Genomic DNA, 25,695 nt, shown 5'->3' with positions numbered 1-25,695 from the left:
AAACTCTGTACTTGCTGTGAGTTTTGTGCTGTTTTACAGTGTGGACCTCATTGTGCTGTCTAAGACAGCTCCTCCTTATCTCCATGTTCATCCTTCGCATCTCTGCTACCTATTCTTTACCTTGTCCGAAATAGAATGTTCTTCCCACTCACCTCTTCAGCCATGAGCTGATTTTCTGAAGGGTCAGAACAAGGCTTCTGGTCTATGAACGTCTCACATTAGGATCGTGAAGAAGCAACACTGTCGGAAGAGAGAGCGCTTACCTGGTAGGATGCAACAGAGTCATGCCCCACTCCCATCCTTCAAGAACAATTGCATGCACCTGCCTTTACAGGAGACGAGCTGAGTAAACACATCTCAAGGAAATATGACATTCTATTATTTTATTTTCATAGAATATCACAGTAGCAACCAGTGTTCCAACTCAGAAGAATCCACGTGCAGTTGGTATTAACCATAATGGGCTGTATTTAAGGCTCCTGCGAGTGACCCCAACAACTTTTTGGATGAACCCCATAAATTCCAAGAATTTGAAATATTTGCCACTCGAGGAATTTGGAAGTTTCTTTTCTGTAAAATTTTTTGGGGAACAACCCAGCGAATGGTTTGGGGAATAACATCCATTGAATCTGCTGGTACACAGACATAAAAAAAGGGCTGCTTTTCTCTTCTTTCTGAATAGAATTTGATGTTTTGCCAATGAGCATTTGGCTCTGGCATCCGATTGGTTTGTCTCTTCTTTGTCTGTTTCTCTTTATTGTGTAAGTGACTGTAATGTGAGCTCTGGTAGGTATTGGACTTCCTCTGTAAATCAAATCTAGCCTTCTTTCTATCCTTGAGTTGTGGATACATGTGAGATTTGTCCTGGTTTTTTATAAGACTCAATTTAATACTTGATTCTGTTGCTGAGGATGTTAGGGAGTAGCTTGCTCTGCTCCATGTGGTCGTGGTCCACTGCTTGTCATCATCAAACATTATGGAAGAGCATGTAGACTCAATCTCCACAGTGCTGGACGATCTGCAAGACATCCAGTCAGGAGGCTGCGTTTTGGAGTTTAACCTATATTTCCTGCTATTTGGAGACTGATAGAAAGGTTGTGTCACAGGGCAGGTATGTTTCCTATGGGTTCTAGTATGGCTGTCATTTGGATCTTTAGGGGAAAATGGTTTCAGATAATTTGCTCTATCACCCTTGTGAATATCTGCCAATGGAATGCCTTTAGGCACCTCAGACAGAAAGTTTTGTGAATCCCGAGTTAAGTAAAAATTGGTTTCTATAAACACACATTCCTCGCTGTTACTTTCTTTAGGAGCTTGGCATTCTACTATGTCAGTTGAAGTCTCAGTATTTGGGGAGACATTTGTCCAGTCATCTGAAATCCAAGATGAATATGAATCAGCTAAATCAGCAATCTTTTGTTGAGTTCCTGGAACAGAATGCTTGTATGCACTGGCTTCTTGAAACCATACATGACATTTTTTACTTTTTTCTGGTGTCATCTGTAATTTTAAATCTGAAAGAATTATATCATTTTGTTCAGTGCCTTGTAGACCAGGGTAAAAGGCAGGCACATTAACTGGCTCTTGGAATTTTCTGAAGCATAGTGAGCTTCCTTGTGGATTTATCTTTGGGAAAGAAACATGTTGTAAAAATTCTTTGTCAAAGGGAAGAGTACTACTTTCCTCACAATCTTCTACTTTTTTACATTCCTTACTTGAACTCTTACTTGAACCTGAACCCTTACTTATCTTGGAAGTGTGTTTGGGAAGTGCTTTTGGCATAGAGACCATAGTGACAGAAGAGGTCGGGAGTGAGCGGAGGTATTTGTGTTGCAAATCATAGTCGATTTCACAAAAAGATTTTTCATCAAAAAGTACTAAGACTCGGTTTGTTCGTTTTGGCCCTTTTGTGGTAGGATGGATACACTTAAATAAGGGCTTCGAGTTACTCTGGCCGTTGACTATTGCATAAGATTGTGCGGCTATTCTGGGAAGTCCCATTGCTTGTATCTCCACTGTTTTTGTACAAAGATGCACAAGAAGATTGTCCTTTTCTTTCTCTGAGAACTTGTGGAGAACATGAATTAAGGGAAGATTACTCAGACTTGCTAATGATGTTACACTTTTCTTTTTGATGTCCTTTGGTTTTGTCATGGCCTTCTTGATGCTACTTGAAACATTAGTTGTTGGTGTCTTCACACAGCTGAGAGGAGAAAAAGCTCTTTCATAATTGTTTTTTAAGTTGGCACATATAGTATCAACTTTTGGAGACTTAAAATTCATTTTTAAATGTTTCAGATAAAACTTGTAACTGTAGTCTTCTGAAATAGTCCCTTGGAGAGAGTCATACTTCTCTAAGGATGTGTTTACCATCTCTGGTATCTGATTTAGTTTTATCTCAGTTGCTTTGGAAACTAAATGCATAGTAAGCTTATTCTTTACTTCTGGAGTAAGCTGTTTTAAAAGAGGTGTATGTAGCAGGGTGGCATATAGTTTTGATGACGTGCCTGGACTCTCTGGCAAAGGAGATGCCTTTGCACCACCAGGCTTGTAGGCTTCTACTTCCCCCAGTATTTCAGAAAGAACTTGGCTTTGGAGCTTACTTTTAACAGGGACTTCAAAGACACTTTTAAGCACTTTATAAATGGGAAACAAATGTTCTACAAGTGTTTTGTTTTCATTGTTTTTATCTTGAAATGTTGTGGGCACAGTTTCTGGAGCAGCTTCCCCTTGCTTTGAAAGGAAGGGACATTCTCTCATTGTATCTAATAGTGGGGTTCCAGACAATGGCTGTAGTCTTGGAGATGGAATATTTATTCTTGTAGTTCTTTTCAAATGAGTCTCTATAGTGCCCAATGAGTTTCTATGTATTAAGATGTCCTTAATTTTTCTAGCATCTGGTAATTTCTTCTGGAATTTAGAATGACAGACTGTCATTTCTCTTTTTGAATTTGTTTTTGATTCATCTGGTAATTTCTTCTGGAATTTAGAATGACAGACTGTCATTTCTCTTTTTGAATTTGTTTTTGATTCAAGTAGCCCTTCATTGTGAGGTGGATTTATTGTGGAAGCATAAAGACTTCTGATAACGATTTCTGAAGAGGTATCTTTACTCCTTGGAGCCATGGTTTTTGGTTTGTTGGAGGCATATTCTAATATCCTCTTCTTGCTTGGACAACCACATCCTGTGGTACCGAACATCTTTGAAATTGGGTGCTGTGGGAGTCTCATAGTCGAATATTTGCGTTTCAGTTCTTTTCTCATATTTATTACTGTGAATCTGTTTTTCTGGCTTTTAGGACAAATAGGAATATAGGCATACGATGAATTGAGATTGTTTGTTTGACTCAATCTTTGTCCTTGAAGGTTTTGCTTTGCAGTCACAATCAATGGTGGATCTTCTTTCCTTCTTGTGTCATAAACCTCTTTAGTACTCATGGGTACCCCTGACTGTATCTGTGGACTGATATTCACTACAGTTTTTTTATCCATATTTATTTGTAAAGGTGTCCGCTGATTTCTGTGGGGAACTGGAACCTTAAGCAAAGAAAAGGATCTTGTCTTAATCTGCTGGCTACGTTTGGCTGAAGGCCTGACTTTCTCTGTTGTCATCACATTTTGTTTTTCCTTATCTTGAGATTTACTTGCATGAGCAATGCTTAATTTTTTAGGTGGTATCTTTTCTGAAGAAAAGAGTGGAGAAACTGGAAACTTAGCTTTGTGACTTACATTATCTTTGCTTTCACTCTCTTTCTTCCAATTTAAAGTTTTAGCTGAAGGTTCTTTTTTGCATCTTCCTGGCTGACACTTTTGCCATTTGAAGGACATGTCCAGCACCTTTTCCCCTATTATGGCACCTAATCTTGTGAAATCAATTTTATGATGCGGGAAGGCTGGCTTGCGTCCTGACTCAGTATGTGTACGCTGACTTATTCGCAGGGCGCTGGTCACATGTTTTGACTTCTGTAGCCTGGTTTGTTTCAGCAGCACACTGTGTTCTGATGCCTTAACAACACACTTACAACCAACCTCAGCTAACTCTCTGGTTATTGTGCTATGGACATCTGCTGGTTCTTGGGAATTTTCGTGTGGATGAGGGGATTTTGTAAATCCTGCTGTGCCTCTCTGTGTTTTGTCCTGTGAATATCTAGAATCTGTTGGTGGTATGGACCAGAAAGTCCGTGATGCAACCACAGTGAGCTCACTTTTGTTTTTGTGTACATTTTTCTCCAGAACCTTCATATTCAGGACAAATTTGTTTGTATTAAGAATATGTGAAATTGGTGAGACCTTTGCCCTTTTGCAAGGCACCTCAATTGTCAAGTCCACTGTTTTTTCTACCTGTTTTGAATGCTGTTTTCCTTTTCTGACATTAGTACACATGTCCTCTTTGTGTGTTATTTTCTCTGCATCTGTTAATGCTGGGACAATGTGTTGGAGTGGAGAAGATGGTTTGCTCTCTAAACCGTCTACAAGATGGTTTACTTCAACTACTTGTGCACTTTTGCACCTTGTGACACTGGTGAGAGAAGCTTTGGAAGTGTACATTTTCCTCAACACTCGAGGCTCGCTGACGTCATCGTGCTTCTTCGGTCTGGGAGCTCTGATGTGCATGTGCAGTTCTGATCTGTGGACTTTCTGGGACAGAAGTGATTTCCGAGATTTCAAAGTGACATCTGTGCCTCTCCTGTCTATTATTTCTAGGGTTTCTTTTCTATATGTCTCTACTCTCTGAGGCATATAATGTTTTTTAACATCTTTCATGGTATCACCAACAGTGATACCTACCTCTCTAGGTACTGTTTCTCCTTCAGTAGATATTCTCTGCAAAGCAGGACTTCTAAGTCTTAGTTTTGTGTTACCGAATTCTGTTTTCTCACACAATTGGGGACGAGGCAAATTTAGTAATAAAGATTTAGTCAAAACCAAGCCTTGTTCATCTTTACGTTCCTGCACCTTTGTTTGTTGATATTTGTGAGTTGCTATTTGCATTCCATCTTCTTCCTTTTCCTCTGACACATGTAGTTTTTCACTCTGTCGACTAATTGAAGAATTTCCAGTAATTGACTGAGTGTAAATGCCTTCTTCAGCATCTGCTGATTTCTGTAAGTCTCCCATTGCACGTTCTTCTTTGACTCCCATATTCACAGTAACAATAGGCTGGGGAGACGTAGCAGTGGGTATCTTAGTCAACTTCTTAGTTAATGTTGTTCGCGGCTCACTTCTGTCTTCTTTGGCCTTTCCTCCCTGCTGTCTCATTTTCCACTGAAAGTCACTCAAATTCTGCATAGGTAAAATGGGTGATCTCTTTGTCTTCAAATGTATATTCTTGGGATGCACTGTGATACTGTTTACACCCACATGCTTTTTTTTACCTACCTTTTCTTTCTGTGGCACATTTTCTTTTAGTAATTTGATCTCACGGTAAACTTTTCTATCAGCCATCTGTGAACCTGAAAACTTCTTGAGTTGCAATTGTGAGACGGACAATTTTACATTTGTACTTTCCAGATCCAAAAGTTTTTCTCCCTGGGCTTTGCTCTGCAGCTCTTTGATACTGAGTGTATATGATTGTGGTAGTTTCTTTACCTTTTGATCTACTAATTTGGGGATCTTTTCATCTATCATGTCTTTTCTGAATCTATTCTTTCCTTCATCCTGTGTTGGTTCTTTTTTGTTGCTTAACACATAACCTGATGATTTCATGCATGGTTTTTGGTCTGAGTCTAATATACCTTTGACCTTTAATGGTGGAGGAGAAAATTGTATTTTTCCCAGTTTATGTTTCTCTTCCTTCACTCTAGAAGAAAGAGAAGGATAACTCTCTGTTACAAACACATTAAACTTTCTTGCTTTTTCCTGTTTCTGTCTTGTCCTTTTTTTATTTTTCCCATGGGGAGTCTTCCTCTTTCTTGGGGTACTGTGCTCACTGAGACTGAACCCATGAGTAGGTGCAGATACCGTAGCTTTTAAAACTATGTCACTAGAGTGTGTTGAGCCATCTGTGGCTGGGGTTTGTACTTCTTCCTGCACTGGGGGAAGAATTTTCCTCTTTTTTGAACATTTAGAAATTTGCTTTGGGGATGCTATTTGCTCTGTTGTAAGCAATGATATAGAATCATCACATTTTGTTGCAACTACATTGTGGTGTCTTGTTCTTTCTTGTTTCTGTTCTGGTTTTTCATTACTAGTCCACTGATGAATTCTTTTCTTACTCGGCGTTCTGTGTTTCTTGACACTGGACACATGAGGAGGTATAAATATCTTGGTCATGAAAATTGAGCTGCTGGGGTATGTCAAATTATCAGTGGCTGAGGTGTGTACTTCTTCCTCTTCCCATGGTGGATGTAGTTTTCTTTTTTTAAAATTGATAGCAATGATCTTTGTAGATCTTACTTGCCCTATAGGCAGTGATTTCTGTGGCGCAGGGTAGGGCACATGGCTTTGCATTGTTCCTGTTTCACCTCCCTCTGATATGTCTAATTTAAAGGCATCTGAAGAAGTGATGACAGAACATGTTTCTCTCAGAAGCATGACCGTTCCCCTACTACTTTTATGTGTCTTTTTACTTTGCTCTTCAAGATCTGCTTTAAATCTCTTTACTTTGGGTGTACATGAAAGGGGTGATTTCTTCATGTTCACATGTTTGGCCTTAGGATGCATTGTGATTTTTTCAAATGTATTCACTCTATCCTCTTCTTTATATGGCATGCATCTTGATCTTTTTGGATCACTTATGATATCATTCAAAGAAGACGCTGCAAAATTCAATTTTTCTGCACCTGAAGGTTCCATACTCTGTGAGTGCAGAGAACAGGATCCTGTTTCTGTCCATGTTTTTTCCCTGCCTTTTATTTCTATGTCCAACTTACCGTGGGGTAAAAATGCCGAGGCTAAACTCTCACCCCGCTTGCATTCTCTTTCCTGCAAATGTTTCAAGCTTCCATTTATATTTGTCGGCGTCCATGGGCTGGTGGTGGTTACAACTGCATTTAGTTCATCTTTAGTTTGTAGCTCTTGTCCTGTCTCTTTGATGTTTAACTGAATTTTCTGTGATACTGATTGGTCTTCTTTCAAATGTATGTTTTTTTCTGTTTTTGTACTCTCTTCTTTCTGGATTACATATTCCAAGGAATGTTTTACACTGTTCAAGACAGGTTCAAAAGTAGACTTTTTACAAACAATTTCCCCTCTATCTGATGGTCTTTGGAGCTTTAAGCAATGGCTAGAAGACTGGGTTCTTCTTTGCATAGCTTCCTCTCCATGTACTCTTGTGTTCACTTGAGAGTAAGAAAGAGAATGTGTGGAAGGCTTGTTACACTTCTTAATTTTTTTATCTTCCTGTATCTTTTTTTCCTTTTCTTCAACTTTAGATTGTAACTCCTGTGGTGCTGAAGACAGTTTCTGTCTCAAAGATAGTCTGCTTGAATGTATCACTTCCTTGGACTCTATCCGCAATCTCTCTTTCAGTGGCATATGCTTTACTTTTTCAATACTGCTTAAAACAGCATCAGTTAGTTTTGGGTACATTTCTATTGCACCTGACAATTCTATCACTGCTGGTGATCTAAGGCAGAGCTTTGTCAGTCCTTTTAAGTATGCCTCCACTGTTTTAGGATTCCATTCCAGAAGAACTGAAGAAGGAGCAAACTCCCAAGGTTTATTCTGAACTGCATCTAGATTGTTTTTGTTGTCCTGGATAAATTTTTGAATTTTATCATCCACCCATCGTTCCTTTCCATGTAGCAGATATTTAAAAGGTGGCTTCTTCCCCTTTTGAGCATGGTTGAGGCCTATTATATCTGTCGAATGGGCTATATTATTCCTATATTCTTTCCTCTGTGGAAGATAATTTAATTTTATTAAGCCACATGAATTATCTCTATTAAATAGATTTGAAAATGGTACTTTTCTGCCTTTCAGTGGCGGCAGGGGCTTTAGTGGTGGAAGGCAGTCTCTTAGTAGTCCTGACTTATCTTTTCCTACTTTTATTTTTGAATTCAAATTAGGATGTGATAGACATGGTAATAAAATAGAAGATTTTGTTGGTTTCGTGTCTGATTTACTTAACTTTTCTTGTATTTTGCCTTTTTTTGTAGTGTCAAAGCATAAAGTTAATTTGTTTCTACTGGATGAATAAGACAGTGTTGATTCCTTTGTCTTTAAGGTAATGTTAGAGCCCATTATTCCATCCATCTTCATGTCTTCTATGCCAGTTTCCTCTTCCTGTGAGTTATATTTTCCTTGTCTTACATTACCCGAGATGATCACATCAATGTTCTCTTTATCCAGTTTGGAGTGAGGTAAAGGGATGGCTTCGCAGGCATTCCTGCCGACTGAGCCTGCTCTATCCTGTCTATGCTTGATGCACAGCAGTTTCTCTTTTCTGTAACACTGGGGCTCCGCTTTATTGCTCTGAGCAGAGTCAGTGGACCCACTAGGTGGAAGTTCTAACCTCTTCAGGTTTATGGCTTTCCTTTCAAGGCATATTCTATCTTTCATAACTCCATATTCTATGTCACCCTTCAGTTTTTCATTCTTACGCAAAAACTGCATGTACAATGAAAGGCACTGTAAGAATAGTTCAGGCAGATATAGCTCCTCTTGCTTTTTTCTGCTTGCTCTGTGTGGTAACAGTTCCCTTTTGCTGACTCTTAGCATGGGCGAGCTATCGTTTGACACTGATTGACTTATCTGTATTCTGTCGGACGACTGCTTTCTTTTCAACAACAAAAGGCTTGGACATTTTATAGTTTTACTACCTGACTCCAAAAGCAACACCTTATCTTCTTTTTTTGTTTGCTCTGGGATAACTGAGGGGAACATCCACTCTGGTCTACATGCACACACAGTACTTAGTTGATCTTTAGATGACAGATCTATCTCCTTTGTTCTGCTTGACATGTGGCCTACTTCTGACAATGCTTCATTTGTCTGAGACTCTGTATGTGACTGGATGTAGGAATAATTTGGGGAGTAAAATTTATGTTTCTCCAGATTCTTGAAGGAATATGACAGGTGGTGCTGGTTTAATTCTTTCATCCTTCTTTTCTGTTCTCCATTTTCTGTATTTAAAGTGTGATAGTCCAGATTACCCATTGTTTTTAATGCTTTCTTTACCTGAGGTGTTGTAATCCTATGTATGTCCATCAAAGATTGAGTATTAGACATTGGGAAAGCCTTGCATGCATTTTCTTGCCAATTCTTTTCTCGTTTAGTATGCAGGCTAACTCCTTTTGAACTTGAAGATTGATCTCCTAGAATGCTTACTTCACTTGATGTTTTTTCTACTGCTGACTTAAAAACTTTTGAGTGTAGAGCTGCTTTTGCTGAGGTTTGTTTCTGTGTATTTTCAGTCTGAAGTTGATATAATATACAAGATAAAAAAAAATCCAGAATTTGTTCTTTGTTCTGGACAAAAATGATCGAATATTTTGGCCTCAATTTTTTGGAACTGTCCACTTTCTGTCTGTTTAACTTTAATGAACTGCCAGCTGGTTCTGCCCTTTCTCTTCCTTTGAGATCCTTTGTGAGCCCTACACCACTGTCCCTCATTGTTGTACTCAAGATTGGCTTTAAGTAGAAAGGAGCCCTCTTGTGGCAATGTACAGAATTCGGAATGATTCTAGGGTTGTTTCTCTGAGCTGTACCTATCTTGCATAGATCCTCTAGATCTGTGCAAAGAGTTGCCTGTGCTTTGCAACCCAGTTCTGTATCAGTTTCTCTTAATCCTTCTCTTCCAGAGAAATGGGAAATGTTTGTTATGCTATGATACACACCCACTTTCTTAGGTACCTTAGTGTTTTCTGAGTCAAAGGACTCCTTAACTGGACAGGCAACAGACCCCAAGCCTACCCTGGAAGTACTTTGTGTTGGCAGTTCTTGCACCTTACATGTCTTTTCCTTGAGAGTATCCAGCTCCGTGAGAAATATGTCATGTTCTTTGGAACTTGAAATATTTGTTCTCTTGGGTCCTTCTCTTCCGGGTGGAATTGAAATTGCATGTTGGACGGAGTCTTTCAGAACTTCTTGCTTTATGCTTTGTGCAGTGGAGAATTCAAAATCTGTAACTTCTGTGGGTCTTTGAGCCTCAAGACTCCTGTAATTGGTTTCTTCAGTCTCTGGAAACACAACACGGTATGCTTCTTGTTCCAAATGGGAACTGAGTTTGCCATGTTTAAGCTCCTTCACCTGTTGACTAGTCATTAATGAATCTTTATTTTGTGGGATAATATCTAGTAAAACCATTTGGTGTTCTTTGTGTTTTATAGTATATTGTGTTGATTTTCTGACAGTGCTTGATACTGAATTGTTTTCAACTGGCTGTACAGATAACTTTTCCGTTTTATTCATTTTCTTCAGTTTCATCTGTGGAGGAATATATGGCTTTTGTGGCTTGCCTCTTCCCTCTCTTTCTTTCATAAGTTTTTTTATTTGAGATGCAATGAAGTCAGAAGCACACAACTCCTTACAAAGTAAATCTGCCACCATTTTTTCTTGTGGCAGCTCCTTCTGTGTCTTCATGCTCTGTCTTAGTTCCTTTCTGAAGCTAAGGGTTCTATAACCTGTAATGTTAACCAGCCTTCCAGAAGTTGTCTTCTTCACTTTCATATTTATCCTTTTTTGATACAGAACACTTTCTGTGGATGCTGTTCTTCTTCTGTTTTGGCATATAACTTTGGAAGGGAGCTCATCTGTATAAACACAGTCTAGGCTGATGCCTTGCACACACAGCCTTTGCTGTCTCCACAATGTGCCCATTCTCCTGGTTGTCTCTGTCCTATCTCTTCGCCTGAACATACCACTGCTCTTTATTGTGTTGATAAAATGTGTTCTTGATGGTGAATAATTTAGAGATGGAATGGACTTCCTCATTGTTGTTTTTATGTCTTCTGCTACTTCAATTTTTTTAACCCCTCTCCTTTTTTTTCTTCTCTTTTTTTGTTCTTTAATAAACAAGAGTAGTTTTTCAATACTTCTTGGCATGTGATCCATATCAGAAATATCGTCTTCATTTGAGATTCTCTTTAGCTGTTGGGTCAAATTCTTTAAGATTTTGTTACGTATTTTCATGTCTTCCTTTGGTTCTTCACTACGAGGCTGATGTGGTGCACGAGAGGAAATGAATCCCAGAAAAGGATCTGTGAAAAGCTTTTGTTGCTGTACCATAAGCCCGGGAGAAAGCAACAGTTCCTTCGAATCTAATGGCTTATCCATTACTTTCAGTCTTCCTATCCTCTGTGGACTTGATGGTTTGATGTCTTGTTTCATTGTGAATTCATTTGTCATTCTGAAATGAGAAAACTGTTTCGTAGGCTGGATAACCACTCCTGGTTCACATGTCCCTTTCTTCAGGGAATATTTGTGTTGTAGGCTGTCTTGTGGGTCACTGTAGACTTTTGTTCTTCTAGTTCTTGGGTCATCTAGGCCAAGACTATCAGTTTCTGCTTTCTGTGAAGTTAACTCAGCCTTCATCCTTGTTTGTAAATCTTCTGGTTTGCAAGGGTGTTCTGACTTAACCCAAAATTGTCGAATACATTGTTGGTGAATGTCCTTGAAAGAGCTATGATCAAGTGCCTCTTCAATGTTGTCTTCTAGTTTTCTAGATACATCAACACCTTGTGACCATGACATTTGCCTTTGGGTAGATGGTTTCTCCATAATTATTGGTGGAGATATGTTTTTTCTCTCTTCCAGCTTGCCTTTCTCCGGTTTTATTCTGGTAGGCTTTTTAACTAGGCAGGTAAAGTACCCAGAGTCAAAAATAGCTTTTAGAACCAGGTTTTGTATATTTTTCCTCAACTCTAATGTGTTCTGATGATGCATGCTGTGTCCTAGTTCTTTTTTATTGCTTCTGCCCCCATGTCCAAGAAGTGGAGAAACTGGTGTTTTCCTTGCCTTCAGCTTTATTTGTTTGGCACACGTAGCACTTTTCACATTTGATATGTTTACCTTATCTTTTTGTCTTATAGTTTCAAGATAGGTACAGTCACTGGCATAAGACCTCCACATAGGTCCCAAGGTAGTAGGCTTTTCCTGTTTCTTGAGTAGGGCAAAAGATGAGGACGTTGTTTTCCAACCTGTTTTAAATTCATTGTTCTGCTTTTCAATGTGATGAGAACGTGCATTACAAGAAAGGACAACCTCTTGGCTAAACTTTTCTCCAGCTTTTGTGTTTCCTTCTTGATCTATTAAATAAATAGCTCTTTTTTGAAGTGTGATGTCCTTGGGGTGCACTGTATTAGCTGGAAAGACTTCTTCTGGCTGGAAAGGACCAGGTTGTGTCTTTTGATCTGCTTCAAATGGCTGGACTCCTTGTGACGCTATTTTAAACGAACTTGGCTGTCCAAACTCCTCTTTCCTCTTCACTATTGCTTTGTCCAAGCATTTTCCTTTTGCAGATTTTCTATACATATCCCATATTCTACGCGATAACTCTGTTTTTATATGTTGAATTGGTATACATGGATAGACAGGTTTTATGTCTGTATTTACCTTATCATTATCTACTTTTATCTCTGGGGTTCTAAAGTCCTGGGCCTCCAATTCTACACGAGGTGACTGTGAATCTGTGGACTCCATTATCTGTGAAGGTATACCTTTGTGAGCTGGCAGGTTAGATACTCTCATGCTACCAATGTGCTTTTTAAATTCTTTGGAAGTCACTAAATTCCTGGTAATAGAAGTAATAATTTCTTTCAAATAAAATGGATAGTTTTCTTTTAAAAAAGACTGGCTAGTTTTCTTTTTGCCAAGTTCGGTAGTGTTACTGGCCGGCTTACAGATTTCTAAGCAATCGTGTAATTTCCTCACATTTGAAAGTGCATTTTTGAGGCTTACTTGCATGTTGGAACCATCTTTGTCAACAGAACCATCATACTCTAGGATGCCTTTAACTGACGACTCCCCAAGTGTTGGTTGGGCCTGAGCAAACTTTGACATTCCTAAACCTACCTCTGCTTTGAATTTATTTTTTCTGTGAGAGATCGTTGATATGGAGTGAACAGTGTTTTCAAGTACATCAGTTAAATTTTCACTGAGTCCTATGGCTTTCATTTTGGCTCTTAATTTACCTTTCTTACGATTTGTAATAAAGTATCCATTTATTTTAATTATCTTTGAAACTGATAGCTTCTTTTTTTTCATAGTTGAAAAGCTCTGATTCAACACACTTTCATTTTCTGGTAATTTAATTATGTTTACCTGACTTTTAAAGTCAAATAAAACAGGTATGTAAGGTCCCAAGAAAGTTGTGGCTAAGTTTGCTTGTAACTTTGCCTTTTCCTCTGCCATGAATCTTTGAGGTATTCTGCTATAAAAAGCAGTCCTTTCTGCTGTATCAAGTGACAGTTCATCAGTTATGAATTTGAGTGGACAAATCTCAACATCCTCAATAGCATGATTCAGTACCTCTTCCACACGTACCATCTTTCTCAACTGGTGTTTATTATTATGGTACCTTTTCTTTCTATGGACTCTTGTGTTCTGCCTTGCAACATTAAGCAGCCTTGAATCTTGTTTTGTCATGGGACTCATCACTCTTTTGCCTGGAAACTTCAATGTGCAGTTCTCACTTTTTCTTCCAGATGACATAAGGCTGGGCTCCTGTAAAGGTTTCAAAGTTCTCAAGTTCTTTTGGGTCCATGCTTTTTGTTCAGACACGGGGTAGTTACACTTTCTCCTGAGATTTCCATCCCAGGTGTTGTTACACAGGGAGCCAATCTCAGATTCCTCTGTATTCAGAAGATGCAACATTACATCTTCCATGCTGCTTTGCTGGTTATTTACATTGACTGACTGTGCTTGCCCATCATATAGAGCGCTCTCTGACTCACAATATGTTGCTGAATTAATCAGCTGTAAACCAGATTTCACAGAATCAGGCCTTGACATATTCTGAGAACTGAAACTGATGTGCTGGGAACTCAGTAGGTTTCCTTCTTCACCTTGAATTTGTATATCTTTGGTGCCATTAGAAGTAGCATCCTTGCCAGTGGAGTGTGCGTGACAAGGTCTCTCCTCATGAATTGACTGGGTATGAAGCTCACTACTGGATCTCGATGTCCACCTTATAGCCCTATCCTTTACCCCATTACATGTGCTAACATCAAGAGACACAGCCATAGGAAAGAAGGTGGCATTCAGGGATGAAACTGCCACGGGTTCACACTGTTTTGGTGTTCCGCATCCTGCAGTAATACGTGTCTGAGAGATTGCTGCTTTACTCGCGTTAACAGTTAGATAATTGGTACTCATTTTATCTCTCTCGTCCATGAATTTTAAATTCTTATTTTCTTTACATGTAGGTGTGGACAAACCCAAAGTCTTTAACATTATTGCTGCCAATTTTTGTGTTAATCTTTTACTTCTCTCTGATGTTGGATCTTCCAATATGATTATATTAAGGCTATCAGGCAAGACACCAGAATGTAATAATAATTCAATAATCTGTGATTTCAAGGTTTTTGGAAGTAGGTTTTTTCTGTGACCACACTGTGGGATAGTCAATACCTTTGAAACTAATGCTCTCCTTCCTTTCCTAGTTACACCAGTTGAGCACATTTCACCTCGTAAGGCTTTGTGTGTAAACACCGTGCTCTGTCTTTTAGGTCTTGATACATCAGGGGGTGAGAGATCCAAAGACTCGGAGATGGCTGCTTGCAGCTCACTTTTAAGCTCATCTGTACCCAATCTATCATAACTATCCAGCCCCTGTGCCTGAGTCCCATCAGCTGGATTGTGGTATCTTCTTCTAACAGTCTTAACCGCATCTATTTGTGAGTCTTCTGATTTCAGGGAATGAAGCTTTGACACTGATGTGTATGTGTCATACTCTCCTTGAGTTTTATCTGCTGTCTGACTCTGCTGTGTGACATCTTGTTCTACAATGAACAGAATGTCTCTCCCTCCTTGTTTCTCTACTTTATGAGAGTTGGGATCCCTGCCTGGATGTGAAAAAAATACAAAATGTTGGCTGTGCTGTGGGAGTGACATTGATAATGTGCCATCATCATTTTGCTTTTTTTCTTTATCGTGAATATCAATTTCTTTGATATCATCTGAAGTAACCTTCCCTTTATGACACAGTATCTCTGACTTCATTTGCATAAAACTGGGTGTTTTTTCACTCAGTGAGCCATTTTCTACCTTGCTGCTCATATTAATATCAGGTGCAGCAGTTTTTGAAGAGGAAGTTTCATCTGCAAATTTTTTCTCCTGATGTATGTGTTTCATTTTGGTTGAGTAACATTTCATTTCCCCACTATAGTTTGGATTAATGTATGGGACCAATAGTTCCTTTACCTCCTTCTGGCTGTCACTAGTGTGTTCATTGTGTTGTCTTTCATGCAATAGATCACATTCTCTTTCAGATAATGCATTGTCCTCGGCCTCCCCAAACTTTAAAGGGGAAACACTGAAAAAGGCCTCTGGCTTTTCTAACTGAAATTCATCTGGGATGGGGCATTTTGCAGAACTCAAAACAGCTTCTGTGAGTGTTTGTGGCTGTACCTGAGTGGTTGTTCTCACTAACTGGTTCACTTGTTTGTCTGATCTAACAACATTGTGGTCTTTTTCTTGATTCATACTAAATGTAAGGCAAGGGCTATTTTTTGAGACCAGGAAGTCTTCTGGTTTCTCTTTCCCCTCCTCTTCAGAGTTCGTCATGCTGGAGAAACTAGTTTCGTCAGCAGAACCTGAGCAGGGTGCACTTCTTCCATTGGGTGACTCTTGCATTAGTTGCAAATGACCAAGTCTTCTTAGTCTCTCTGTCTGTGGTTTTGAACTTCTAATTTTTTTGTTGGACAAAATATGTACCTTGGAAGGAACAATGTCCAAACAGGCAGCTGCTATGTTAATCCTTTGCTCTGGACCTGTCATTTCCTTGTTATGTTTTAGTTTCTTGCTGTATTTGAAGTTAACTGTCTGTGGTGGTATTATTTCACGCATAGTTCTACGTCTCTGACTCACTGGTGTCTGCTTCTTTGATCTTAGTGTTTTTCTCTCTCCTTTAAGTTTAGAAACAAAGCATCTTGTAACAGAGTCGGAAGACTGCAGAAATGTCACCTGCAGATCTGTTGAGGTCTCTGAATAGTTTACGACTGGATACAAGCCTCGTTTACTTTCAGAGATTTTGTTAAATTTTAAATCATCAACCATCGTGTTTACAAATTCACCAGGCAAAGAGGTCCCTACTTTAGAAAATAAAATTTTAGGAACCACAGGGTAGTTTACACCATTTTCTGTTTTGGTAGTTTCCTGTAATCCTTCAGCTGCTAGGGGATCCATTTGTAGGTTAGCCTTTAAAGTGTTTTGCAGGGAATCTTTTTGGCCTTTTGTATTTTGACTGTTAACAGGTTGTTCTTGTTGAACAGAGGAGGGTGATAGGTCTGGGAGAGTTTCCTTCCTTTGATCTGCATCAACCCACAGGTGTTGGCCATGCTGAAGTGCATGTAAAAAAGGGTTTTGTTTCTCTTCTTGAAGCTTTTTCTCTCTATTATAGAATGCACTACTCTCAGCAGTGCAAGCAACACATATTTTGCTTGCTAGTTCTCCTTGCTTTACTTGAGCGTGATGGAACAACCCCTGCAATCTGCTATGGATGGTTGAGCAAATAGTGTTTTGAAATTCAGGTAAAAATGCTTTATCTTGGTTCATCTTTTTAAATTTGGCCTTGAGGTCTAATTTTGACTTCTTTTTATTGTGTCTGATACTGAATGTCTTTGAAGCTGCTGGTTTCACCTTATTCACGTTCTTCAGCTTCACTGTGCTCATGTTTGTGAATTTTGTTCGGTCTTTTTTCTTTTTAGAATGGATCAAAACAGGCATGCAGTAACTTAAAAGCCACAACAAAGCTTTTTGGGTAAATCCACAACTAATTTTCCTTGTATCACTTCCATTATCTGGAACACTGCTTTCTCTGGATTGACCCAGAGAGTCTCCTATCGGTAATTTTTCTGGTGTTGGAGGAGCCGACTCTAGTTCCGCACAGTTCAGGGGCTCCGCTTCAGTAGATGTGATGTTCTTTATACTTGCAACATAAAATGAGTCCATTCTTACTGAGTCAACTGACGTCTCACTTTCTTCTGTGAAAGATTCTGCTTGAAACATTTCTTTCTCCATTTTAATCTCCACCACTGGTTGTGTATCAGCGCTGAAGCTCATCTTTTTGTGAGCCTGTCTTTCCTGCCGCGCCTGCTCCAGCACTTTCACACCATGGCATGATTGAACTTCTAGAGTGTCTTTGGCTTCATTTTCTTTAGTAAGGGAATCTAAATTATTTTCTTTCTTTTCAACTTGGGGTTTGGGGTGTGTTATTTTGATATTTATTTTATTATTGGGAGTACTGGACCTCTGAGGGCGAACTTTCAGAGGTCTGGGTGCCAACGTTGCATTATACAGCATTTCTTTAATGGTGCTTTCAAAGCTGCCTCTCACTTTTCTCCTATGGATCAGAGTGTCATATACCCTAATAAAAAGTCTCTGGAAACCTGAAGGTTTCTTCATTTTTATAATTTCATGTTTGACACTGAGTACATTTTTTGTTCCTGATGGATTTTTTCTGGTTTTGAAAGGTCCTATGGCAACTGCACATACGTCATTTTTCCAATCTTTTTTGTCTTCTGTAATATGACCATCCAATGTCTTTGTGGACTTTCCACTAAATGGAATGCCACATTCTTTTGTTTCAATTAAATATTCACTAGTGGGCAAGTTCTCTGACACTGAAGGTGGGTGCGTGAGACCGGCAGCCTCGTCTCTGTCTGTAGGTTTGTCTGTTCTTTGCCACACGTTCTCAACTTGTAGTGGATCTGGTGAAGGCCGTGAGCTGGTCTTCCATACTGTCTGTGTAGAAATAGTCTGTGACTGGACTTCTTTCTCTTTACTTTGAATTGTTTTATTTTCTGAATGTATCTGTCCCATTTCAGATTGGTCACTTTCAACCTTTTGCTTAAGACATACGACGACTCTCAAGTCTTCTGCCAGCGGTGGAACTGTTTCTCTACTGTTTTCTTCTTTATCCCTGTCACACTCTTGTGGCTTTCTGAGTACGGAACTCTCATCAACATGCTTTAGTTCCTGGATTTTCTTTTCATCTAGTAGTTTCTCCTGTAGTGCAGAGTGACTATGATTTATTATTGGTGTGTCTGTCTTGGCTTTTAACTTGCTACATATTTCCTTACCAAAGGGTTCAGAAATGGTAGTCTGCATAGCATTATGGGAGGTATCTGACACCAGTTCATACTGATGTCTATGTTTTTTATTGCTTGTAGTGTTGCATTCCAGCTTTTCACTGTCAGTTTGTTTATCATATTCTATAATATTATTCATTGGTGGTTTCTCTTCCTTCAGATTTATGCTTCCTGTAACCACTTGAACATTTATGTCTTTCAGTTCATTTTTCTCATGCTTTTGGGATCCTAAGGAAATGAGTAAGTTGATACCTGAAAAGCTCAGAATGATGTCCATTGAATTTTTGGCATTCTGTATTTCTTCTTTTGGAAAACACTTTTGTGTGTTTGGTGTACTGACTGTTAACTCATCTACACTCTTTGTAGTTTGTATGTCCTTCTGGACTTCCATTCTTTCATCTGATTCTATTTTGGGAAATGAAACATCTTTCTGTGGAGATTCTGTTAACATTTCTGAAAGCACCTCATGCTTTGGAATGTTCAGGTCAAGCGTGTGCTCAACTTGTGAGTCCTCACGAATCCTCTCTCCATTTGTTTCAAATAATGAACAAGGCGCTGTCAGTTCATCAGTGTTGACCATGGATGAGTGTTTAATGTTTTCAGTAATACTCAAGATTACTGTATCAGTAGAACTTGCATAATTGATTTTTTCTATATCTGGTGATCTATGTTGCTCCTGCAGAAAATGTTCATAATTTATTAAGTCTGGAATGACCATCATTAGATTTTTTGAGAAATACTTTTTAGCGTGGGGAGTGATGAGCTTAGAGATTAGCTTAGAAATAAGATGCAATGCTATATCTGACATGATTTTCCTTTGATGCACTATTTTCTTCTTCTTACATCTTAACTCAATCTTATTTTCTGAAGTATGACATACTATGATTGGAAATACCTGTGAACAAGACGTTTTCTTTGCTTTTAGAGATGGAACTTTAAGATTGAGTTTTCTTTTGTTTGGTATCTTTCTCCTTTGCCTTTTAACGGTGGGTGAAAGAGACATTGAACTGTATGCACAATGGTGGCTTGAATCCAATGAAGCCACGAGTTGCTGGGCTTCTGGCATTATGTTTTGTTGTGACACAACCTCAGCAAATGAATTTGGATTTAAAGATAGAAAGTCAGCAGTTTGGAAATCACTATGTTGCTCTTTGACTAAATGGTTACTTTTGTTAGGGTCATTAAAATAAATAGAATATTGGGTCTCACTGAAATGTTTATCAGGCTGTTTGCCGTTGGTTGAGTCTTGTATTTCAACAATACATGGAATGTGGATGAAATGTTGGCTCTTATCATTATGGTCTATATCTTGGGCCTGGAAGGAGTTTTGCATACTGCTTGAAAATGGCACTCTCATCAAATCTAGAGGTTGAACAAAACCACGCTGGCTATTGACTGACTCTTGGTTGTAAATAAACTGTTGAGTTTGTCTAGTAAAATGTGCTTCACGAATCATCTGATTCTGTATGGCATTTTGGTCCAGGAAAGTATCTTGTGCTTTGGCAGGAATAAATATTTGATTAGAATGTAGATCATAAATCAATGGCTCCTGATATCTGTGGTACAGATAGTCAGCTTCCCTCCCTAACATAGCTCTGGGGTTCACAGGGATTTTTCTTCTTATATTTTCTTCTACTTGTCTAATTTGGTCACCAGAAAGAAATAAATGGACAAGAGGGCATGGTGTCACATTGAGATCCTTATCTCTTATAAACTGAAACGTGCTTTGAAAACTAATATCATCAGGAAGTGAGGTTTTTGTACTGTTGGTTTTCATTATTGAAAATAGATTACTAGATGAAAATTGTATTGCTTGATATTTACTTTGCGGATCTTTTCTGTGACTTATGAAAATTTTCTTTACTTCTGAGTGAAACATTGACAAAGGTGCACTGGTCCCACCTGAAGATGAGTGACTTTCACAAAAATGGCTTTCTTGAAATTCACAGTCGTCGTATGAAGAAAAAGCTCTTTCTCTACTGTTATCTCCATTCTCTTCAGATGGAGAAGTAGTTGTAACTCTTCCTGAAAAGGTTTCAATTCTGGAGATAAGAAAACAGTGTGAGTTGTAACTTACAATAAGCGTTTTTATAGGGTCACACTCTAGACTTAAGGAAAGTCTACCATAGATAAAAACCAGACTGTTTGTAAACATGAAGATAAAGGTGAAGCTGCCACCAACATTGTCAGGGCACTCATCACCTCATAATGTCCTTTAGTAGACCAATCGATTGCTAAAGTGAAGAAAAACATTTATGTAAGAGTAAGAGAATTCCTCTCTCAATCTCTCTGAAAGTGTTTTTTTAACAGCAATCATCTGGGGGTGAAGATTATATGCTTTTATAAAGAATATGTTTCTGTTAGTTACATACTAACTATGTATGGTGTTATGCAATTTACTAGACACAACAGCAGAATATCTCACCAAGTATAGATTTCCTGCAGATAGTTAATCTACCAGCTTTTTATGAGGAAGAGAAGAGCCTACATTTGGGGGAAGTGCTTCTCAGTCGACCTCTGGATCAGAGCAATGATCATACAGCAAAGATGTTGTAATTTTCTTCTACTGTTTCCTTGTTTGACTACTCTGTCAAACAAGAGCTCAGACCATCAATATCACCTTAGTATGGTGGTTAATTTATATGTCACCTAAGCTGAGCTGTGAGTCCAAATACTCGCCAATATTACAATGGATATTTCTGTGAGGACATTTTAAGGATTAGATTAGCATTTGAACTAGTGTATTAGAAACAAGACTGTTCTCCCTAATGTTTGAGGAGTCATCCAAATGGCTTTAGGCATAAACTGAGCAAAACAGTGACTTCTTCACAGCAAGAAGAAGTTTTGTCAAGATAATAGTTAGACTTACACTACAGATTTTAGATTTGCCAGTAAGCATAACCGCTTAGGCCAATGTCCCTAAAGCAAATTGTCTAACACCAGGCTAAAGAACAAAAGGCAGAACTATGATACAAAGCAAGACCTTAGCAATATATGGTAGCCTAATGAGGCTGAGGCAGGAGATTCCTGAATTCAAGCCCAGTCTGGGCTACATGGCAAGACCCTGTCTCAAATAAACAAACATAACTGATGGGCTAATTAACTAAAATCCCACCATTGTAAAGCATAAATGGTGGAGTTTTCATCCAAGCATATGCCCACTGGAGAATATTGTCATTAAGCTTGTTCCTCTAAAACCACTGCCCTACCACAGTTGCATTGCCTCTCTTCTCAGGAATCTGATCCCAGTGCCAACGATGCTTAAATCTCTAGATGTCACTAAGCACTGGGTAAACTATGGTTTTTCTTCTTATAATAATGCTTAGTTATTAATTAAATCATGAACTAACTTTTGCAGTCTTAGGTACTGAACCCAAGGTCTAGAACATAGGAGGCAAGGACTCTATTACTGAATCCCCTGGAGTTCCATTTGTGTTAGGTAAAGGGTTAAAAACAACAAATAATAGAATATTATAATACTCCACAATGAAAGTTAGGTAACTTTTCTCTGTCTCAAAAAGTTCTATCTGATTTTTACTTTTCACTTAAAGTGCTTTATAGCTTCTATTCTGTTGTCTGAATTGCCAGCACCTATGATAACATGCATTGGAGCTGTGGTTAAGTAAAATAAAGATTATTTGAATACAAGTACAGCAATATGAAATAGTCAGTCTGAATCAAAGATGGCCACTAAATTACATAGGATGGATATGCTGGAGAGACAGAGCAAAATGGAATCTGTTTAAGTTACTGTCTATTGCTTTACAGGGAGATTACCAAGGCAATTTAATAAGAGAAAGCATTAAATTGGGGGCTTGCTTATGTTAGTCCATGATCATTATGGTTGGGAACATGGCAGCCTGCTAGCAGGCACAGTAGTAGCTGAGAGCTTTTCTCTCTGGTCCACAAGTTCTTGACAGAGAGAGAGAGATGGTGACTTGGGGACTTTTGAAACCTCAAAGCCCATCCTCAGTGCCATACCTCTTCCTTCAAGGACATCTCCTTGTAGAAGACTGGAATACAGGTACTGCCTTAGTATGCATCTTTAATCCCACACAATGAAGGTAAAGTTAGTCAAAAGAAGCATCCATGTTTGAAAGTGATGTCTAAATGAGAGGCAATGAGATGAACCAGAGAAAGATTTGACAGAATAGAATCTGCCCAACTCTATTGAGAACAGACAGAATAGAACCGCTACTTAAGAGAGTAGGGAAAAGAAGGGGTAATGAGGCAGTTTTATCAGGAAAGTTGTAGAGAGACAGGTTACAGACAGAGAACAAGCTAGACATAGGTGAAGACAATAAGCCAGAGAATTAGAAAGAGCCAGAATATTAGAACATATTGCCAAAGTTAGTATGAGGCCAACCAGAGCAATTCAGTCAGAATCTGAATGCTAGTTGGAATCAGTCAGTTTGGAGAGGTGTTTGAGCCAGGACAGCTGAGCTGAATCAACAACCCAGAGCTCAGAAAGAGCTGGGGTGAGCTTATTCAGCAGTAAGTCTCAGAGTCTGAAAACATTCTAGGCATAGGTTAACAGAAGGAGACATTAAGCCTCTGAGATGACATTTACTTCAGACTATTAGATTTTTACACCTCCCAATTCTTCTTAAATATTCAAATATCTGAGCCCATGGGGCCATTCTTATTCAAACCACAGCATATTTCATCATGCTCTTCAGAAAGGTAAACAATTTAAAAGTCATAAATTGTTTATTTCTAGAATTTTCTATTGAATATTTCCAACTATAGTTAGTTTCAGGTACCTGAAACCATGGGAAGTGATACTTTTGATTAGAGGTGATTGCTGCATCTCTCCTTAAAGTCCCCTAGAAACTCCACCTAAGGATTAGCTCCTGCTTACGTGGAAAGGAGTGAATAATGACACATGGAGGGGAAGCTGAAAGTCTCTGTCCTCATATTTTTAAGATTTCCTGTTTCCTGTCAATATTCTTCTGAGCCTTGGAGTCAGTGCACACCTATGCTGCAAGCCCCAGTGCCTTAGACAGTCCCATGGATGTCTGATAGCACTATGGAGTCCCCCAGCCTGTAATGGCAATCTTGTTGCCAGCTTCTCTTGACAAGGATTACACTAACCTGGACCCTCCACACAGTGTTTCTGTTTCTTGAGGCACTTACCTTAGTACTAAAGTTCCTATGACCCAATGGGATAACAAAGCAACCAGACTTTAAAATTTAGAAGATTTGAAATATTAAAGAAATTAAGACTATCGATCTCCAGATTCATTCTGCACAAAGAAATGAATGATCTTATGAAAAAAGAAAACATTACTTATAACCAGGCGTGGTGGTGCACATTTAATCCCAGAACTCAGGAGGCAGGGGCACCACCAACCCACCAAACAAATCAATACATAACTAACTTTAAAAAGTGAAATCCCAGCTCTAATGTCTCCTTCATGAAATTATTCTCAAAACCCTAGGTTGGTTTAGACACCCACTAAATGTTTATATACTGGGAGGCAACTACCCTGTAGCTATATGTCTTTTTGAGATCAGAAACTAGCTTAAGTGTTTGTATTCCTGCATTAAGCAGTATTTATTGCATAGGTGTTTAATAATCACGGATTGAGTTTTTAAAACAGTCAAAATAGCAACACCAAGAGTAACAATAATGTTGTGGTGTTTAATCCACAGCAATTAGGTAATTGTGAGCTGACAGATTTTAAATTGCTTTCTGAGGTACTTGTAGCCAGCTGATAGATTCCAACTTACATTCTGAATTTCAGAGCAGCCTGTCAGCTTTACAACACCTTCTTCACGGATGGCTCCAACCATAGTAGATGATAAGTAAGTTTTGCCAACTGAATTATAAGAACTAGTGGTTACTATTTCTTTGTGTGTAGTGGAGGGATTTTATAGTATGAACCTGAGTCTGTTAACCTCTGTAAGCTTTATCTACTTTAAAGGACAATTTTACCAATGTATGAAAAGTCCTTATGACAGCTTAGAACAAAGCAACCACTTAAAAACAGCATTGGAATGAATTGCAGCTTATATTTTTGAGAAGAATATAAGAACCTTTGAGAACAACCTTCTCTTATATTCAGATAAAAGTCTGAACTGAAAGTAAACAAGTTAAGTTGTTCCGGCTCACTCACCTTTCTGCTGAAGACGTGTGGGTAATTGACCAGCTCTCCAAAGCTAGATGAAAACAGAAAGTTACAGAATCAGAGGAAGACACTCAGGCTAAATATGTTTATATTAAAAAATGCCCTTGTGAACAGAGCTGTGCTGACTAATGCATGTAATCCCAGTACTGGTGAGGGAGGCAGAGGCAGTGGGGCTGTATGAGTCCGAGGCCAGCCTGCTCTACAGACGGAGTTCCAGGACAGCCAGGGCTACACAGAGAAACCCTCTATCAAAAAACCTAAATAAATAAATAAGATGAAATTGTGTGATATTTACCAAATGTCATGCCTTTTGGTAAACTATCTTCATTCTGCTTCAAGGGAGAAGATAAACATGTTAGAGAAATAAACCAGCTATCAAGTTAAATGTTTTTTAAAATAAATTTTTCTTATGAGTGTTTTTGAAAACTAGGAGAGAGTGGTCAATTATTTCTTACCTTCCGAGAATGTGAACTTTCGTGTTCCCATAGTTCAAGCTTCTTCTTAAAGAATTCACAAGTTCTTACGAGGATTATCTCAAAAGCAACTCCTAGGAGAATTATGAATAGGATTGGTATCCAAGCATTGCTTAAGATCCAGTAGTCTAGAAAGTCCCATAATGTGCAGAATGTACTCTCATCTAGTATAGACTTCAATCTGTTCTTAAAGAAACTAGATGTTTTTGTCATAATGGGTTAGTATCTCTTTCAAAAGGCATTGACTTCAGAAGCCCCTCAAATACAAAAAGCTTTTCTCCCCATCTATCTCATAAGCACATGCAAAGCTCTGCCAGAAAAAGAAAAACAAAACAAACAAGAAAAAAACACTTCTGGTGTCATTCAGTGCCTGTGTCCAATGGTGCAGTGCTTGCTCTGGGCCTGAATAAAGTAAGGTACGTGTCACAGTGGGTGTTTAACTGAGCTCACAGCAGCTCTTGCAGTGACAAAAGGTCACAGGTGAAACAGGTACAGCCCATGTATGGTATTAGTGTTGGAGGTATATAGGTTATTTATTTATTTAGCAATGCCTTGCACTATATGGCCTGTGCTGGCCTGAAACTCCTATGTAATCTGGGCTGCCTTTGAGCAGTTAGAGAGCTTCAGCACAGATGTGCACCACCTCTGCGGGCATCATTATGTACTTAGTTTTCTTTTCCTCCCTCCCTCCCTCCATCCCTCCTTCTTTCCCTCCTTCCCTCCCTCCCTCCCTCATTCCCTCCCTCCCTTCCTTCTTTCCTTTCTCTCTCTCTCTCTCTCTCTCTCTCTCTCTCTCTCTCTCTTTCTTCCTCCTCACTTGAGACTGAGTCTTCTACTGTAACACAGGATACCCTGGAACTCTTTATATAGCCTAAGATGGCCCAGAACTAATGGAAATCC

The 25,695-nt window shown here is 38.8% G+C and overlaps 1 protein-coding gene across 1 annotated transcript; it reads right to left on the bottom strand.

Annotated features, from left to right (window-relative positions):
• Positions 1-431: 431 nt before the first annotated feature.
• Lrtm3 (leucine rich repeat transmembrane protein 3) lies at positions 432-25,203 on the bottom strand. The gene is made up of 4 exons (XM_076931966.1): positions 24,778-25,203; positions 24,618-24,654; positions 24,311-24,353; positions 432-20,233 (listed from the first exon to the last, which is right to left on the bottom strand). The coding sequence occupies exons 1-4, from the start codon at positions 25,006-25,008 to the stop codon at positions 451-453; spliced, it is 20,094 nt and encodes a 6,697-aa protein (XP_076788081.1). The 5' UTR covers positions 25,009-25,203; the 3' UTR covers positions 432-450.
• Between the last annotated feature and the right edge of the window lie 492 nt (positions 25,204-25,695).

This window comes from Arvicanthis niloticus, chromosome 3 (genome assembly GCF_011762505.2).
Source record: "Arvicanthis niloticus isolate mArvNil1 chromosome 3, mArvNil1.pat.X, whole genome shotgun sequence".
Taxonomy (NCBI): domain Eukaryota; kingdom Metazoa; phylum Chordata; class Mammalia; order Rodentia; family Muridae; genus Arvicanthis; species Arvicanthis niloticus.
This window is presented reverse-complemented; position numbering and strand designations above follow the sequence as displayed.

Coding starts and splice junctions, on each gene's coding strand:
- Lrtm3 (XM_076931966.1), bottom strand. CDS start 25,008: ATGACAAAAACATCTAGTTTCTTTAAGAACAGATTGAAGTCTATACTA. Junction 24,655..24,777: donor AAAGTTCACATTCTCGGAAG/GTAAGAAATAAT, acceptor TCTCCCTTGAAG/CAGAATGAAGATAGTTTACC. Junction 24,354..24,617: donor ACCAAAAGGCATGACATTTG/GTAAATATCACA, acceptor GTTTTCATCTAG/CTTTGGAGAGCTGGTCAATT.